Genomic DNA, 17,797 nt, shown 5'->3' with positions numbered 1-17,797 from the left:
GAGGCTGCCAAAGCGATGGCAACCTCTTCTGCGTGAATTGCTGACTGGGCCTTGAAAGTAAGGGCGTCTACTTTTTTACCCCCGTGGACGACTGCGGCCGTGTACCATCCCCTGGAGTCCGGGCCGGACGCGTCCACGTAGAAGACTCCTGGTTTGCTCCGAAAATGGCGGTCCAAGGCTTCCGCCCGCGCCAGGCGCCTGCCATTATGATCCTCTTTGGACATATTGGTGGGGAGAGGCCGCACGGGGAGGGCGCGTCTCCAGTGTACGGGAAGGCGGCATTTCTCCTCTCTGTATTGAGTGTGCTGGATGTGTAGTCGGGCTAAAAGGCGGCGACCCGACCCGGTCTTTGTGAGACGAGTGTATTGGTTGTTGAGGTGGGCCTCCCGAAGCTCCCTAAAAGTGTTCACCATCCCCAGTGCCATAAGGCGGCTGGTAGAGGTAGAAACTAGGAGGTCCAGCGCTCGTTTCATGATTTTGCGGAGGATGACCTCGAGGGAATCCTCCTCCTGTTTCCGCAGGTGGAGGTAGGGAGTCCAATGCAAGATTCGACTGGTCACGAATGCGTTCGCCAGCCGCAAGGCGTCTTTGCATCGTAACCCACCGCGCTTGTTGGAAACCCGGCGCACCATGCGGCCCACCTGGTCCCCCACCTGCCGGAGCTTGGCGAGTGTTGTGTCGCAGCGTCGCTGGTTGTGTATGAAGAGTCCAAGGACTCTGATTTCCTTGGATTCGCGAATGGGACCGCTTTGCAACGAGAGATTGATTTGGGACGAGCATGTGCGCGAGGGACGTAAATGCACGAATTCCGATTTCTGCGGGGAGCATTGCAGACCACAGTCTCGAGCATAGCGGTCCACTATGCTGGCGGCCGTTTGCAGGCTGGTCTCCATATCCCCCAGGCGTCCTTGCGTAGCCCAGATGGTGATGTCGTCGGCGTACAGCGCGTGCTGGACACCTTCGACCGCACCAAGCAGGGCGGGTAGGCGCATCATGGCAATGTTTAATAGCAGAGGGGACAGCACCGCGCCTTGTGGAGTCCCCCTCGTGCCGAGCAGGAAAGGTCCGTGCTCTTCGTCCTGTATTCGGATGTAGGACAGTCTGTCCGTGAGAAATTGTTTAGCGTAATTGAAGGTATTGGTGCCGCAGTGAGTTTGACTCAAATGTGTCAGTATGACCTGGTGAGTTACGTTATCGAACGCTCCTTTCAGGTCGAGCGCAAGGACAATTTTATCGTTTTGGGGGTGTGTAATGGGATTCAAGATTTCGCGGTTGAGTTGGAGCAGGACATCCTGTGCGCATCTATGTGGGCGAAATCCGAACATGGTGTCCGCGAAGGTGTTGTGTTGTTCGAGGTACTCGGACAGCCGATCCCGCACCATCGTCTCCATCAATTTTCCCACACACGAGGTGAGAGAGATGGGGCGGAGGTTGTCCGTGTCGATCGGTTTCCCGGCCTTCGGGATGAAGATGACAAGAGCCGTCTTCCAGTCAATGGGGAGAGGGGTTTCCCCCGTCCAGATCGCATTGATGTATTCTAGAAGGCACTGGTACGCTGAATCAGGAAGGTTCGCCGCCAAAAGTTTGACGGTGACCTTGTCCCGGCCCGGCGTGGTGCCCCTCTTCATTTTGGCCAGACCTGCCCGCAGATCGTGAAGCTGGAAAGGCTTGTCCAACTCCGAGTTTTCCCTGCCTGCGTAGGAGTAGGCCGATCTGCGGGCGTCCTGCGTCGTGCACAGGTAGCGATCCCGGAGCGCCTGTGCCAACTGCGTTGTATTTCTTTGGAATGCGTGCATGGCTTTGTGTAGTTGCTTCTGCGTTTCTGTGCGGGTATGTGTTGGGTTGATGAGGGCTCGGAAGAGCCGCCACGTGTTGCGGCTCGACATCTGCCTCGCCGCCGTGTTGCAGCGATCTACCCAGTTGGAGTCAGCGAGTTGGGCCGCGTACTCTGCTGCCTGCCGGGTGAGGTCCGCAATGCGCGCTTTGAGCTTCTTGTTGTGTTTCTGGCGCTTCCAGCGGCGCGTGAGGCCGCGGCGCGCTTCCCAGAGGTGGAGGAGGTGGTTGTCCGCGTCCGTGACCACCTCTGTAAGCTGTATCTGCTTCTTGTGGGAGCGAAGGTGCGATATGACTGACCGGAACCAGTTTGCGTATCCTTGCTCTGTGATATTCGTGTTGGTGTCGGATGGGAAATTTTTGCGAAAGGTGGTCCAATTGGGGATGCGTGCTAGTGTGGTAGGGCGCTTTAGGGGGCGTGTATAAACAGTGGTGTTGATGATGCAGTGGTCGCTGCCGAGGGTATCCTCGGTGTTGATCCAGTCTGCGTGTCTTATGTTGCGAGTGAAGGTGAGGTCCGGGCATGTGTCTCGGGTCACCGAGTTGCCTACGCGGGTAGGAAATGCCGGGTCGGTGTGGAGGGTGAGGCCCAGTGTGGACGCCAGCTCCGCCAGCATGCGTCCGCGCACTTCCTCCTTACGATAGCCCCATAGCTGACTAGGGGCGTTGAAGTCGCCCACAATCAGTAGGGGGTCGTGGCCCGCCTCTTTAAGTGCACGGCTAAAGAGGTCCGCGAAGGTCACTCGCTTCAGTTTCGGGGAGCAGTATACATTAAGTACGTGCAGGGGAGGATCCGATCGGCGAAGGGGAAGAATCCTTACCATAGCGTACGAGTACGGTATGTTGAGATCGAGGTAGATTTCGGTGGCTGTGTACGACTTGTGTACGAGGAGACACGACGAGGGGTCTCGCTGGAACGTCACGTAGTTAGTCAATTTTGCCGCCGCTCCTGGCTCCTGGAGGGCGACCACGGCGGGTAAACCCTCGAAAGTTTCTTGGTAGAGGCGCAGGTTCGCGCGTTTCTGCCGAGCCTTGAAGCCTCTACAATTCCACTGCGTTACGGTTACCAATGTGTGTGTTTTCGGAGGAGGGGAACGCTTGTTAGGCCGTGCCGCCATCATTAGGATTAGAGGTGAGAGACGGGGGCTGATTGGACTCTGGCCTAAAGCCAGCACTGGGTGGGGGTGTGGCGTTGGAGTCCTGCGATACCGCGTCTCTGGGATTGGAAATAATTTTCTTGTGCGTATTGAAGGCTCGGATCCCCTCGAACCGCCGACTGGTCCGGGTGGTTTTTGATTTCATACAGCGGCTTATGGCTGCAGGGACCGATGCCGAGCATTTGGACTCCATGCAGTTCATAGCCGTTTCCACCATTTTCTCAAGCTGGGAAGTGAGACGCGCCTCCATCGCGGCCATTGCCGACGCGAACGCGGGCGGCAATTCGGGCTCACTCTCCATGGCGTCGGAACTCGGGATACCCGTCGCGGCAGCTAACTTTTCTTCAAAATTTTGAATTTTGGCGAGCAGTTGCCCGATCTGTGCTCTAAGCTGCTCATTTTGCCGGCGGCTTTCGACATCTACGCCGTAAGCCGAGGAGGGGGAAGTGGACGAGGGGGAGGGAGGGGAGGAAGCGACCGCTGCCCAGCTGCTCACCTGAGTGTGTTGTTGCTGCGCCGGGGCCCGGGCTCCGGCAGCGCCACTTGGTTTGAGGGTGGGAAAGTTCTTGGCGTAGTCTCCGCTAGAGGGCGGTGGCGGTGCCTGCTTTTTCTTCTTGTTTTTCTTCTTTCTCTTCTTCTCTCCCGTTGACTTCAGTCCGGGAGATGAGGAAGCCGCGTTGACGTTTTCCTCGAGCGAGCCGGTGGCGTTATTGCCACGTACCGCGCCGCCATTGGCTCCGCCGGTGGTGGGATCTTGTCTGTTTCCAGACTCTGGCTTTTCGAATCCTCCATGTCGAGAGGGCTTGACACCGGCAAGATGAAGTCGGCGGAATTTTGCCGTGCAATCTTTCGAGCCCGTGGGGTGGGCTAGTCCACAGATTGCACATGTTGGGTTGCACTCATGTGGCGCAGGGCCATCCTGCGTCACAGTAACATTTTGGCCGCAAAGGCCACACTTAGATGAATTCGGAGTGGGGCAAGTGTCCGTGCGGTGTCCCACAGTATCACACTTTACACAGGCGGGCGCAGTTCACTTGTATTCACGGACGGGGGTAAGTTCCCCGTTGTAGTGGACGTACCGCGGGACCACCTTACCCACAAAGGTGATCACCGCGATGGACGATTTTCCAAGGCGGCGAATGCTGGCAATCTTCCCGCCTCGCCAGGCAATTTGGGCGGTGAGCGTTGCGCTGGTTTCCTCGTCGGCGATGCCTCCGATGACGCCGCGGCATACGTCTCCGGTTTGTTTCAAATGCCCGTCTACGGGCAGGGTGCCTTTGCTCGTGGTCAAACTGATATCGCCGATCAGGCGATCGACGAGGTGCGGATTCCGTACGCCTACAACGAGCAGATTGTGCTCCCAGGCGGGGACGATGTTGAGAATGTTCTCGGCAGCAGAGATGCCGAGGTGCGAGTTCAGAGCTTTGCCCAACTCACCACGTCGGAAGGTGTTCCGTAGGTCGGCGGTGACTGTGGGCTTGAGGATGACAACGTAGTCTTCAGGGTGCATCTGTGGCATAGGACGCGGCTTCCACTGACACGACTGGGCTTGTTTTCTAAGTGATGAGGCAGGCCCGTGCGTGAGGCCTTGCTGCGTAGCTTGGGAGGCCATCGATGTGGCAGCCTGCTTGTTGGAGCCGGCTCTCCCCGCCGGTTGACGAGTTGGAAGAGCTCCTCGTGCTCGAAACGGGCAGGTTCCGCAGGAGCTTCAGGTTGGGTAGCTGGAACAGTCGTCCAGGCCATTTCGGAAGGGTCGTAGCCCCTGAGAGGGGCTTGAGAAGCCATCTTGAGAAGTAGCTAGGGTGTCACCGCCGCGGGAGCGACGCAGCCGTTAGGCGTAGCGCCCACTCCTCGCGCAAAATGGAAATCTTCCCTCACAATGCGAAAATTGGGCCCACCTGGTGAAATTTGGTCGCTCCAGAGTCCTGGTGATGTTAGGAATCCACTCGTTGAAATTTCAAGAGAGGCCGAATTGATGCGCCGCAAGAATTAGCGACACTTGACGGAGCCGATAAGGCATGCGTCCCTTCGCGTTCTCGTCTCTCCAGGAAGTCTTGCGGCGACTACGGGGAGATCGGGGTTTCGAGCTTCGAGCTCAGCGAGGATCTCAGCGTCGGTCTCGTGACTGTAGGCTCTGTATATGATTCCTCGAACGGAGTAATCGGGGGCTGGGGCGTACGTGGCTACCCGGATGGCATTGGAGTCAATGGTTAAAGTTTGTATTTTAGCATACAGGAACACCCGTTCTTTTTCCGGTGTGCTGATGGTGACAGTGTTGTTTGTGGGGTGGATGCGGACTTGGTCGGCGGTGATTGCAAGGCGGCCGTCGATCTTGGTGGCGTTGTAGATGGCCATCGCCAATTTGGCCGGGCCGACTGCGTTGAGGTCGACGGTACCTTGCGGTCGGAAGACGATTTTGTAGTCCTCTGTAGGCAGGCGAAGAAGTGGTCGTCTTTTAGTCGGCGGTGGTGGACGGCCGCGGGATCGTTGGTCTGACAGGACAGTGGTGGCTGCAGGCGTTTGGGTGTTGGCCGGCGGCGTTGCCGGTGGTGGCGGGCGTCTGTAGCGGCGTTGCATTTCGAGCGCCGTCCAAGTGCCATCGGCCAGCTCCGCGGCGGTAACATCCATGCCGGTGACTGTGTACTGCATCTTTAAATGCAGGGAAGCGCCGTCGAGGCGAAGCGGGCGTCGCCGCCGCAGGTGGGAGCAGAGCACGCACTAGGCGTGCTCAGCCGTTAGGCCTAGTTCCGCGGTCGGGCGTGGCCGCAAATCGGCCGTAAAGTTGAAGACACTCGCCTGAAAGTAGTTAAAAGTCCCACAGGTGACGCCGGATGGGTGGCGGGCCGTCCTGTGAAAAATTGATGGCTGTAAATAGCCGGAAACTTGTGAAATCGCCGGAAAATCGCAGACCGCATATAAGATGCGTCCGCTCGCTCCGAGCGCAGTCGGCGTTCCCCACAAAAACGAGCGCTTTGGTCTCTCCGCTGCAAAGAATGACCTTGGATGGGAATCACTCCAGCAGCGAAGGAAACTTCTTAGACTAAAATTTCTCCACAGTGTCTTTCACAATAAGACTGGTATTAACAGGGAGCATTATTTGCGACATCCCGATTATGTCTGACCGCGTCTTGATCATGCCTTTAAAATTAAAGAGATCAGGTGTAAAACGAACTTCTTCAAGATGTCCTTCTTCCCCCAAACAATTCGAGAATAGAATAAACTCCCACATGATATTGCTACCATTACCTCCACTGATGTTTTTTTTCCTCACTGCGAAATATGCATTGTAATTAAGCCCTTGTTTCTTCAATGATTGTAAAAGTGTTACCTGTCTGCTTGTTTGATTGTAAATTCAGTCGCTTGCCTACCTTCTTTTTATCTGCATTTCCTGCTTTTTCGACTGTGTTTGGGTCATCTTCCCCCCCACTGTAATGCCTCACGGCGCTGTGGCTACTGTAACAAATAAATAAATAAATAAATAAAATAAATAAATAAATAAATAAATAAATAAATAAATAAATAAATAAATAAATATTCCGGTAACCTGCGCGCCTCGTGTCACAACCATAATAGTTTTAAAAGTGCTTATGAAAGCAGACTGCAGTAACGCCCCCTTTTTTTTCAAACTGAAGCCCAATTTTGCTTACAAAACAGTTTCAGGTTTAATGATGATCGTAGAACATGTTTCCATTGCACTGGAATAAAAATCAGCTTATAACAGACCACCGACGAACTGTACTCCCTTTTTAAACGCATGGTAATATGAAGGGCGTTTAATAACCACGGAAGGTGTTTGGTCCTATAACTATTTCACCATAAAGAGTTTTTGTTTTTGTGAAATGGCAAAATGGAGTACTGAAGAAACACTCCTACATTTCTCTTCAGGTTTTGGGTTGTTTTTCAGTGCTGTTATAGACTTAACTATTAACGGAGTTTACGGCATTTGTTTTCAGGCGTTATTCAATCACGGGAGAAATTTTTTCTGGTTTTCGCTTAACTAAAGATCACACTGTAAATCCTACCAGAACTACATGAACTCTGACGGCCGCATGTATAGGTATGAGTAGCTCCGATAGACATTGGAGAGTATGGCTTGCATATCTTTTTCTTTTTTTCCCCTTTGTTCTTCTCCCCAAGTGCAGGGTAGCCAACTGGGCATCGCGTGGTTAACCTCCCTGCCTTTCCGTCCATTTCTCTCTCTCGCTCTCATGTGTCCCGATATCCTTCCTCTGTATCTTAGAGGCGATTTCTAGATGCTATGCTCGACGACATATAGAGTCTGTATGAATTTAGACTTTTCCAAATGTATCGTCTGTATAACTCACTTCGAAAGTACAGCATTTTCCCTGCGCTTTCCATAAGAACCGTATGGAAAGCCTACAAAAATGTGGAATCTTCAAATTAACATTTCATAGAGGAGGCTCTGAATAGCGGCAGCTTCCCCAGGTACACAGCGCGGATAAAATTCGGGGCCGTCTAGTGATCTCTGCTCCAGGCGAATGGCTGAACGCGGGAGTTTCTTGTTACGACATGCGACTACAATGGCAATAATAGCGCCCTTCGCTCTGAGGAAAGCGAATTTCGTTCAGAAAGCGACCCTCTGGCCGATAACCGGGTTTACAAACCGCGACTGCCTCAGTATGAAGCCTGCTTTTCCCCAAGTAGTGTAAACTTCAAATAATCTTTTAGCTAAAAATAGCTTGACATGCCTCTGAAGCAGTTTAGCACTGCTAATTTCTACCATGAAGAAGTAAATATAAAAAATAAGCTGTGATATTCTGCAAGAGCAAGGTTCAAATGCGCTCGAAAGCAGTTGACCCCACTAATGACTGCTTGGCTATTTTTGAAAACAATACAAACACCTTTTGCTGGACAGTGCAAACACCTGCTTCTACTGACTGTTAACTTTATGATAAACCACTGCACTAACGCCTTGTTCACACCGCATCTTTCTTCTTCATCTGTGGCCTTTAGTCTCCACAGTGGCGTGTTTAAGATATGGGGAATGAGTTGAATATCGTGGAGTTTCTTTCGATAGCACCTTATCTCGGCAACATTGCTTACTTCATGTTTCCTCAGAACTGGACTCAGTACCACAGGTTTGGTTTCCCATCATATGTGTTGTGCGAATACCTGTAAAGAAAATGATTGTGCACTTTCTGGTTTACAGTGTGTTGAGATACGGTCTTAATCCATCTGTTCGGATTATTCGAAGTACGGGGTTGAGAGAATTATAAACGTAATAATGCGGTAACAATAAAGCTCCACTGAAAAACAAAAATCTCTGCCTCTCCCGTAACCGAGAGTAGAGTAAGCATGAAATGTTTACGGGCCTAATGTCATCTCGGTGAACACCCGAACCGCACCGTACAGGAAGGGAGGAACGCCACCACCCGTTCAGCGCGATGCGTTGCCATTTGAACGCAAGGTTTTTTGAGGAAAGGAAATGGCGCAGTAATTCTCTGCCATCTCGGTGGACACCCGAACCGCACCGTAAAGGAAAGGAGGAACGCCACCACCCGTTCGGCGCGATGCCTTGCCCTTTGAACGCAGCGCTTCTCCCCCGAGCCCCTGTGCGCCTGCGCGGCTTTGCTTCGATGCGCGAAACCCCTAAAAGATCACGTATGAGAACGAAGTGTATCGTGGCATTTATGTGCTTTTTGGATGCGTTATTCGAAATCGGAAATTATAAAATTATAATTCCGTGCATTATCAAACGCACAGCTCGACTGATATCTTGATAAACATTGAGAAGGCACTGGCAGCAGTTATTTTTTATGACTCGTTTGGAGACCAACCGGCGCTTGCGTGCCGGTCGCGTAGGAGGGCTTAGAGGGTCTCGTTAAATCTCGTTAAGTCTCGTACGGTGCCCGGATGTTCTCGTTTCAGAGCCCGGATGACTGGAATTTAGTGGATTTCAGTGCACGGATGATGGCTCTCGGTCTCGGCGTGACATCACCACACTGCCGACAACGGGAGCTAAAAGCATTTCATGCTTAAAAACATGGCTTCCGGTAGTCAGTGCGAGAGATATTGCTCCTTGGTCGCCAGAGTCCGACGCAGTCAAACCAAGTGCCGTCATGAAAGCGCGAAACGCGATCGCGGATTTCCAGACGGGATGGAAGTCTTGCAATGAAACCCTCACGTACCACCCTTACGCACGAGTGACAGTCCGACGGATGAATGACGCGGCTCAGCTGTGATGTCAAGCCAAGTAAACAAGACGGCAAAGCAGCGGGACGGGAAAATACAGTCACGAGAAGAACGCAAAGACACAGAGAAAGCTGCATAAAAAGCGTTACTGCAAACGTGCTGTCAACTCGTAATGTAACTGCGTGCTTCCGAAAATCTTCCTAAAAATGTTGACTAAAATTCTACAACGCTAAAAGCTCAAATATCATCCGCGAGCTACAACATCCGGATTTCAAATTCCTGGGGATTGGAGCTGTTGTGAAACATTTTTGGAATTTCGCACTTTAACACGGTGCTATATCCACGCAGGAACTTAGAAAACACCTTCGTTATGTTGCTCATATTGTACAGCCACAGTGCGAAGCGGTTAGGCGCTGTGCTTATGTTCCGGGATTTTTTTTCAACGGGTTAGGAGAAAAGATTTTTCGAAGACTTTTAACCCATTAGCGCGCAGCGTCATTGTAAAAGTACATTTAATTTTTTTGTGGTTTACACACTAAAGACTGAATTTTTCTTTTCAATTAGGTCATGCTTTGTCACCAGGGGATCAGCCGTCATCCCTTAACGGAGAAAACGCGTTTTCTTTCCTCAGTATGTCACTTTTTCATAGGGAAACTTCAGGATGTTTGTTTCCCACCAACTCCACCGGTTGTCGCTGGCTTATAATTTTCTCGCGGACGCGTTTATGTACATATTATACTAGATTCCAGTATAGAGCAGCACGAAAGACGAAAATAAACAATGGATGCTTTGAATGTCCTGCATCTTTGGCTTTTTTTTGCATTAGGATGAGTTATATGAGGCTGTACATTCAATAGTAGGGTGGGTCTTACTGTGTGCACAACGGCGGCTATCTATTCGAGGTCATAGATCTTATGGGTCTTAGCAATTTTTCGGAAAAAAACGCTTTATCTGCTCAGCGAGGCCTCATAGACTGCTGTGCTTGTGACGATGATATGATTTTAATTGGTTATAAGAAAGTATTGATTATAAGAAGTGGATGTTCTGCAGAGCAGACTATTACTGTTTTGCATTTCACACCCACTCTTTAAAGTCGTTGAGTCCGGAAAACAAACTTTTGAAAGCGCATGCTGTCCTGTCGTTGCCTAAGGTTATTTCAATGCTTAGTGGTCATGATCCTTTTTTGGCAATTTTTTGACCAGTGAAGGCATTCTTGTAACTCTCCGGCGGGAGGAATTTCTGGCTACAGAAACCGTTCGCCAAAAATGGATTAGGAAGTATCGACTCGGCCCAAAGAAAGCAATGGAATAGAAGCAGCCAGTAAAAATTGCTTCTTGCTTTAGTAGTATAGGTTACATGCTGTGATTGAAATCTAAGAACAGCAGTGTAGTCAATATAACCTGAAAGCATAACAGTATTCAGCCTACATGTTTTGTAAAGCGCTGGTTACCTAGAGCGCAAAAAAATGGGCTATGGCTTAGCTTACGTTAAGCCTGCATAGCAGCGAAAAGCTTCGTTGATGCTTGTGGTTTAGCTTGTGGTTATGCCATGGTTGTGTACTTGTGGTTCCCCTGTAGATATACCACGGTTACTCCTGGCAGTGTCATTGTCTCATGTGAATCATATAAGCACACATTATACAATTTGCAAGCCACCGCACCAGGATCTTCGTTCATGGCGAGGCGTGTGCATTTCTTGTTGTTGTTGTGACTGAGAGAAGGATGAAAAGGAAATTGCACGGGCCTGCAACTGGCTCGAGCCAAGCAACCACCGCTGCCACGTGCAGATAGAGGAGAGTTAAAAGATCAGAGGAAGGAGAGAGAGGAAAGGAAAGACGCGCGTCGCAGCAACAACTGCGTCCGCCGGAGCGGACGCTGCTCAAAAAACAGATAAGCGGCCGAAGCCGCGCTCGCCGAAGCGAGAACAGACGAGCGCTCCTATATATATTTACCTGGCAGCGTTATCAGATGCGCCGCAACGAAGGACGAAAGGAGGGCGAGAAGGTGGCGCATGCGCAGTAGCGTCATACGAGGAAGCCGAGCGCGCGCAGATGCACACGCGGTAAGCACGGGCAGAGTGCGCGAACGACTGCGAAGGGAGACCGACGGAGCCGCCATCTACCACGTGCGCCTCTCCAGTGACGTGACGCAGATATGGCTAAAATTGATCACGGAGCACGCCAGACCCGATGTTGACTAGCCTAGCGAAGCTTTTCGCTTCAAAAATGGGACATTTTTAAGCCAATACTTCTTTCCTTATAGAACAGTGGTACGGCAGGTGTCGACCTTTGAGAACAAGCCACCACCTGCTACTACAATGGCATCAGGGACAAAAAGGAGTTGGGATGGCTGTTTATATGAAAGCTGAACTTTCCAATTATGAACACCTGAACAATCTACCAAACTGCTAGAGACGAGTGCAAACTGCTGGGCTAGTTGGTTCATACTGCAAATAAAGGGAACCAGCGAAAAAAGACGCAACACAAGAACAAAGAAGTCACACACCACAACGCTGGTGGTTTAGTTTAGTTTATGGGGTTTTTAACGTCCCAAAGCAACTAAGGCTATGAGAGACACCGTAGTGGAGGGCTCCGGTAATTTCGACCACCTGGGGTTCTTTAACGTGCACTGACATCGCACAGTACACGCGCTTCTAGAATTTCTCCTCCAAAGAAATTCCAGCCGCCGCGGCCGGGATCGAACCCGCGTCTTACGGGTCAGCAGCCGAGCACCATAAGCGCTGAGCCACCGCGGCAGCACAACGCTGGTGGTGTGTGCCTTCTTTGTTCTTGTGTTGCGTCTTTTTTCGCTTGTTCCCTTTATTTGCTAGAGACGAGCCTGCGCACTATTTTTGCTTTCGTAAAAACGTTACTCATAATTACCTAACATTATCTAAGCCTTGATAGGCAGCAACCAGCGGTTCGCAGACACTCTGCTTCAATCGTGTCTGCTGCGTCTTTGAAAAGGAAGCTTTATGTCACCCTGGATAAAAAAAAAAGAAAATGTTGACGAAATTCACCCCACCAAGTAGGATCGCATCGAAACAGCCCCATGCGCTATGGGAGGGACCCAGCGTACTAAAAAAAGTACAACCGTGTAACTTAGGGACAAATGAAGCAACCGCGACGAAATTTCAGTAATCTGTTTTTCTTTATAAGGGAGCATTGTGTGCTAAAAATGAGGAAAATCACTTCGCCTGATTTTTCTTCGTCCGTAATCGGTTAACTTCAACGTGAAACACGTCGTTATATTTAGTATTCTTCAGGTCCTGTTTTTCTCTCTTCGCTTAGCAGTTTTTATCCCAGTGTTCTGCATTTCTCTCATTTTTTTCTTTATCCATATCCCCACGAATCACTGCGTTTTTTAGTTGACATGCATAATAATAGTATAAGGCACAGCCATACAAGTCAACTAATGACTTCTACTAGGCTGTTCGTGTCGTAGTTCTCTTGATGACAAGGCGGCAGAATCCACTATTACATAAAAAAATTAAGCTATATACTGTACACATATCTAGTTTCGAGACCTTTATGATTCTGAAGTATGATACAGTCAATATTTTATGTTTGTGGACAAAAGCCTGTGAGTGATGCACGCCTCCCATTAAAGGTGGCATGACGACGGCACCTCTAATAGGCGGCATTCGAAATTTGAGCGCTCTAGTGTTAAGGGTTCGCGTGAGAAAAGTAGGACACATGCGTCCCGTTGCCTTGCGAACGCATGTGAAAAACTGGGTCGTATGGGCCCCATTTAACACTGAAATACAGTCGGTTAAGAAAAAAAGTGTGATTGTCATATGAAGCTAGTGTAGGCCTATAAATGAGAGAAACCAAAAAACCTACTTTCTATGACGCAGCAATCAAGAAATGTTGATGCTATATCCACCCGCTGTCGCCAGTCGCACAACAGACATGGGCACTCCTGAAGCAAGTTACTTTGTGCTCTAAAAACCCGGGAAGCAAACTGCACAAAAATTCACCCCGAAGTTTTTGCGTGTGAATCGTGAATTAATGAGCACCATGCATGCTAGTGAACCATTACGTTTTCGCTCATGGGCTTCGAGAAATCTTCATATTTGTATGGGCTACACTTCCGGTATGCTTCACAATTTTGTCACCTGGGGACTGGTCCGGGAAGTTGACGAAAAATATCCCAGACTCGCAAAATATTCCTGGCACCACCAGAATGGGGTATCCACGTGTGCCGCCTTGTCTCGATGTGGTTCCATTGTCCTGGGTTTTTGTGCCCACCCTGTCCGCTTCTAGGATGTAGCCGTCGTCCGTAGTGACCGTGACAGTCTCGCACGTGTAGCCGAAGTCTCGGACCAACTCACACTGCGAGAGTGAATGCGGGCTTGCGACTTGAAACGCAGCACTCTTTCGAATTTCGCATACTGCGCATATCTGGTTATATCACCAGTAACTGTGAACTGAGAGTTCGATCTGTAGAAATGGCTTTAGAGGCAGAGTAATAAGAGCAGTGCGGGACATGAGAAAAAGATGTGTATCGTGTTAGCCTGCAAGTGAATAACAAAATTCGAATAATTACCTTGATACCTACTATAGTTGAAATGCTGGTTCCGATAAGGGGTTTGCAGCTGCTGGTTAGTAAAAGCCTTGTGAGGCTTCAAAGTTTCGCTACTATGGTGCAACAGGAAATGTTTCATGGTGTAATGGTGCAACAGGAAAGCCACGCTGCTTTGCGCGCACACAAGGACGCCTTTACTACTTGTGTCTTGGGGGCGCACAGCATTTGTCAAAAGTTTGGAGCCCAGGGGGTTTTCTTTTCAGCCACACTGTGTCGTTATTAATGTACATCTAGCGCTCCAAATTTTTTGGACATGAGAAGATTTCTGGTACTGCCTCCTGCAATGGGTAAGACCTTCGGGAATGCTCCTGGAGTCCCAATATAAAGCTTGGAAGTGAACCCCCTGGGCTCTAAACTTTTGACAAACACTGTACGTACCATTTGTCCTTTTATATCGCACGAGGAGTAGTGCGGTGGACCTTCATAAGCGTGTATGCACCAATGCACGCACGTCTATTATTCCTTGAGAATTTCTGCATCAAACAGAGGAGAGGCATATAGAAAAACATCACGGCAAAGTAACACACGCAGGCAGACACAAACGCAAGCACACGCGTGTTTTGCTACCAGAAGCTTCGACTGTTGCGTAGTAGCACGCAGGGTTGAACTATGAATCGTCTTTCGGATCAGCATCCAGTGTTTCAGTGGTCACTCTAGCCAGCGGCCGGCGCAGTTGAAATAAAGAGTTTCGGTTCAGAATCCATCCTTGCGGCCGCAAGCATCGTTTTCCAATGACAAGCGAGAAGGGCAGAGTTGGTGACTGACTGCCAGGACTCTCTCTGTCGGAAACTGAATGCATCGGTTATGCAGGTGGAAACTAAAGGCGAAGGCAGTTTGATAAGCGATGCAACAATAGCGCTGCGTAGGTTTAAAGACATATAGTACTGTGCACTTACATTTTTTTTTCGGTGCATTGGTTTTTCCGATGTTTGGATCTACTTATTTTTAGAATTGAGCTGTTTGTGAGTATACTTTTGGGACTCTTTTTTTTTCGACAAAAAGTTCATTAGAAAGTAGGCGCTTTCGTGTTCTCTTTCCTAACTGCACCGATATCCTTGTTGTTGCCCTGCAATGTTACCTAAGAAGCTCGCACAGCTAATAACCTGATCGTAGCCACACAGCAAGGGGAGGCCGAGTCGTATGCTGTGACCACGATGGCAAATCACCCGTGCTTTGATAGCCTGAAGAAGAAAAGAAAGGCTTTTTTCATAAAGAATGAAGATTGATGCGACGTTATGATGGCAATCGATAAGTACAGTGAATAGCAGACGGCTGTTTAAAAAATGTCACTTAAAGCTTCACGATCTGGACGTAAAGACAGAAAACGCCAAAAGCAATGTGATAGCGAGGGCCTGGATTTGACAATTACTTGGTTAGGTGATTCACATTGAGGCGAATGTTATGAATGTAAAGGAAGAAACACGCCGCACTCGGGATTTCTGCGAAATATTTGACACGAAGCGCCATTAGGACACGAGTTTTAGTTTCTATAAGCGTGTCGTTTTTATTTTTGTCTCGTAATCGGTTTGTGCAAACGCAAGAGCTGAACTTGAATAAATGCTGAAAAGATGCTGCTGAACTCTGAGTTCCAGTGGTGCTCCCATGGGCTGGCTTGCATTGAAATTAACATTTACAGTAGCTTTCACTCCCACTGGAGGGGGCTAGCTCTCTCGCCCACTTGCATCACTCTCGCGTACAACCTTACGCTCTCAGTAAGGCTAACGCTTTCTGCAGCTGACTCACGCTCGCGCTTGAAAGGTTAACATTGAAAGCAACCTTCATTCTCACAGTGGTGCGAAATTTAACCATCAGAATATGCAACAAAATATTCACTTTAAGAGAAGGCCATCGAGTGGTGTGCAGTTTTGTTTTGGATGGTAAAATTTCTTTGCAGCACCATTAAGGAAAACCTAAAAAAACCACGAACATTTGTGTGCCTAGTTCTGTGTTAAAAACCCCCTGTTTGCTGAGAACTGAAGCTAAAAGGCAATGGGAACTTAATACTGAAACCATGCTATGGCAATTAGCCCTTAGTGCTCCCTGTCCGTTAGGCATGTTGCTCGTAGCTCCTTTTCTAAGAAGCCCAACCGTTGGATCGACCAATGTGAATTCTTGTAGCCTGAAAGAGCTCCACCCCTGTTATGCCCACACGCGGACAAGACCTGTAAAAAGGACAACTCACGGTAGTAAGGTTGGCTTGTCGGGACACGTCATCGCCAAAGACGTTCAAGCTGCAAATTTGTAAAGCCAACAAAACAGCGATGATCCTCATGGAAAAGCCCTCGTCATGAAGCTGCCGTCGCATGTTTGTGCAGTGTAGGGGGTGGCTGGAGCGAGCATCCATATATGAAGATGTGTGAACTGCTGCATTTATAGCGAATGATTTGTTATTTTTGATGATACTTTGCGTCCGAGCTTGTTGGGGAATTTTTCATGTCAGCCTCCTTTAGACTTCGCAATTTATAAACACACCCACAGGCTCAATTTAAACAACACCTCCTTTCCTAAAAAATGATTCGTTCACCGCTGATGAGTAAAAAACATGAATAAAAAACTTTGGTGGCTAGTGCTCTCGTGTTCAGCTGTGCTCGGCAAGCGAAGGTTATGCCGAACAGAATTAATGGGGTGCTACAAGGAAGAAAGATATAAAAAGCCAGCAAAAACTGTTCAGCGTTTGAGCGTTGATTTTCTGAAGCGGGGATATCTGCCGCAAAGCTGCGTGTTCATTTACCGGGCTCTCTAAATTAATTGGACAATGGAAGGATGTGCTATTCCTTATATTGTCACGTTGTAGTGACGGCAGTCCAGTCGTCAGGAAGACACCAGCCAGTCTTGGAAACGAAGCTCTTTCTTTGGGCTGACTTGCGCCCGCCAAATAACTAAATAACTTGCGTAAGCAACAAACGTGCTCGTTGGTCGTCGAACTACGAATGTCCGCCGCTAGCGGCATCGCTCAATTTAAAGCGGCAAGGAAACTTCCAGATAACAGGACAAGATCATTTACAGTAATCTAGAAAAACCTAGATGCAGCCTTTCATGGCTGCGATCAATCGAGATTAATCTGGTCGCTTCACGCGTCACGAACAAAAGTGATAACAACCCTTTCCTGCGGCCATGAGCGTGAAAGAACAAATACTAAAATGATATGTGGCATTACCCCCCTTCCAAAGAAGCATCGTCTCGATGCTTTAAAATGAAAATAAACACGGAGAATGAAAACTTCGAGTCCTTTAGCGTTCATAATATGGCTTCAGGCGTACGACATGTACGACTTCCGGGCGTGTGCGGCGTCGCTGAGATGCTGTCGTGCCGTCGGGGATGACTTCATAGTCGGGGTCGTCGATGCGACGGACAACCCTGTACAGGCCAAAGTAGCGTCACAGCAACTTTTCACTCAATCCACGGCGGCGAACTTGCGTCCATATCCAAACACGATCACCTGGCTTGTAATGCGTGTCTCGTAGGCGCAGATTGTAGTGTCGGGCGTCGGTGTCCTGCTGGTCTTGAATGCGAAGCCGCGCATGTCTTCGGGCTTCCTCGGCGCGATGAACGTAGGCGGCGACGTCGAGGTTGTCTTCGTCGGAAACGTGCGGGAGCATTGCTCCGAGTGTTGTCGTGGGCTTCCTGCCGTATACCAGCTGGAATGGGGTAAACCTGGTTGTCTCCTGGACGACAGTATTATAGGCGAAGACCGCGTAGGGCAGAATGCAGTCCCACGTCTTGTGTTCGGCGTCGATGTACATGGAGAGCATGTCTGCGGTGGTCTTGTTCAGACGCTCTGTGAGTCCGTTGGTTTGTGGATGATAGGCAGTTGTCCTCCGATGGCTTGTCTGGCTGTAGTTTAAAATGGCTTGCGTCAGCTCCGCTGTAAATGCCGTTCCTCTGTCTGTAATGAGCACTTCGGGGGCGCCGTGTAGCAGGAGAATTCGTTCGACAAGAAATTTGGCGACTTCTGTTGCAGTACCACTAGGCAACGCTTTTGCTTCGGCGTAGCGGGTCATGTAGTCGGTGGCCACAATGATCCACTTGTTAGCTGATGACGAAGTCGGAAAGGGGCCGAGGAGGTCC

At 49.6% G+C, this 17,797-nt stretch overlaps 1 protein-coding gene across 1 annotated transcript in view; it reads right to left on the bottom strand.

Moving 5' to 3' along the window:
- Window positions 1-16,001, bottom strand: part of LOC149328413 (lipase lipl-1-like) — a 60,770-nt gene extending 44,769 nt beyond the window's left edge. The window contains exons 1-2 of the mRNA XM_089558991.1: window positions 15,912-16,001; window positions 13,260-13,476 (exon numbers count right to left, since the gene is read on the bottom strand). Of these exons, the coding sequence (XP_089415117.1) occupies window positions 13,260-13,476; window positions 15,912-16,001 (307 nt within the window). The remainder of the gene's footprint in view (window positions 1-13,259; window positions 13,477-15,911) is intronic.
- Between the last annotated feature and the right edge of the window lie 1,796 nt (window positions 16,002-17,797).

Source organism: Amblyomma mixtum, chromosome 9 (genome assembly GCF_055824585.1).
Source record: "Amblyomma mixtum isolate Tamu chromosome 9, ASM5582458v1, whole genome shotgun sequence".
Lineage (NCBI taxonomy): Eukaryota > Metazoa > Arthropoda > Arachnida > Ixodida > Ixodidae > Amblyomma > Amblyomma mixtum.
This window is presented reverse-complemented; position numbering and strand designations above follow the sequence as displayed.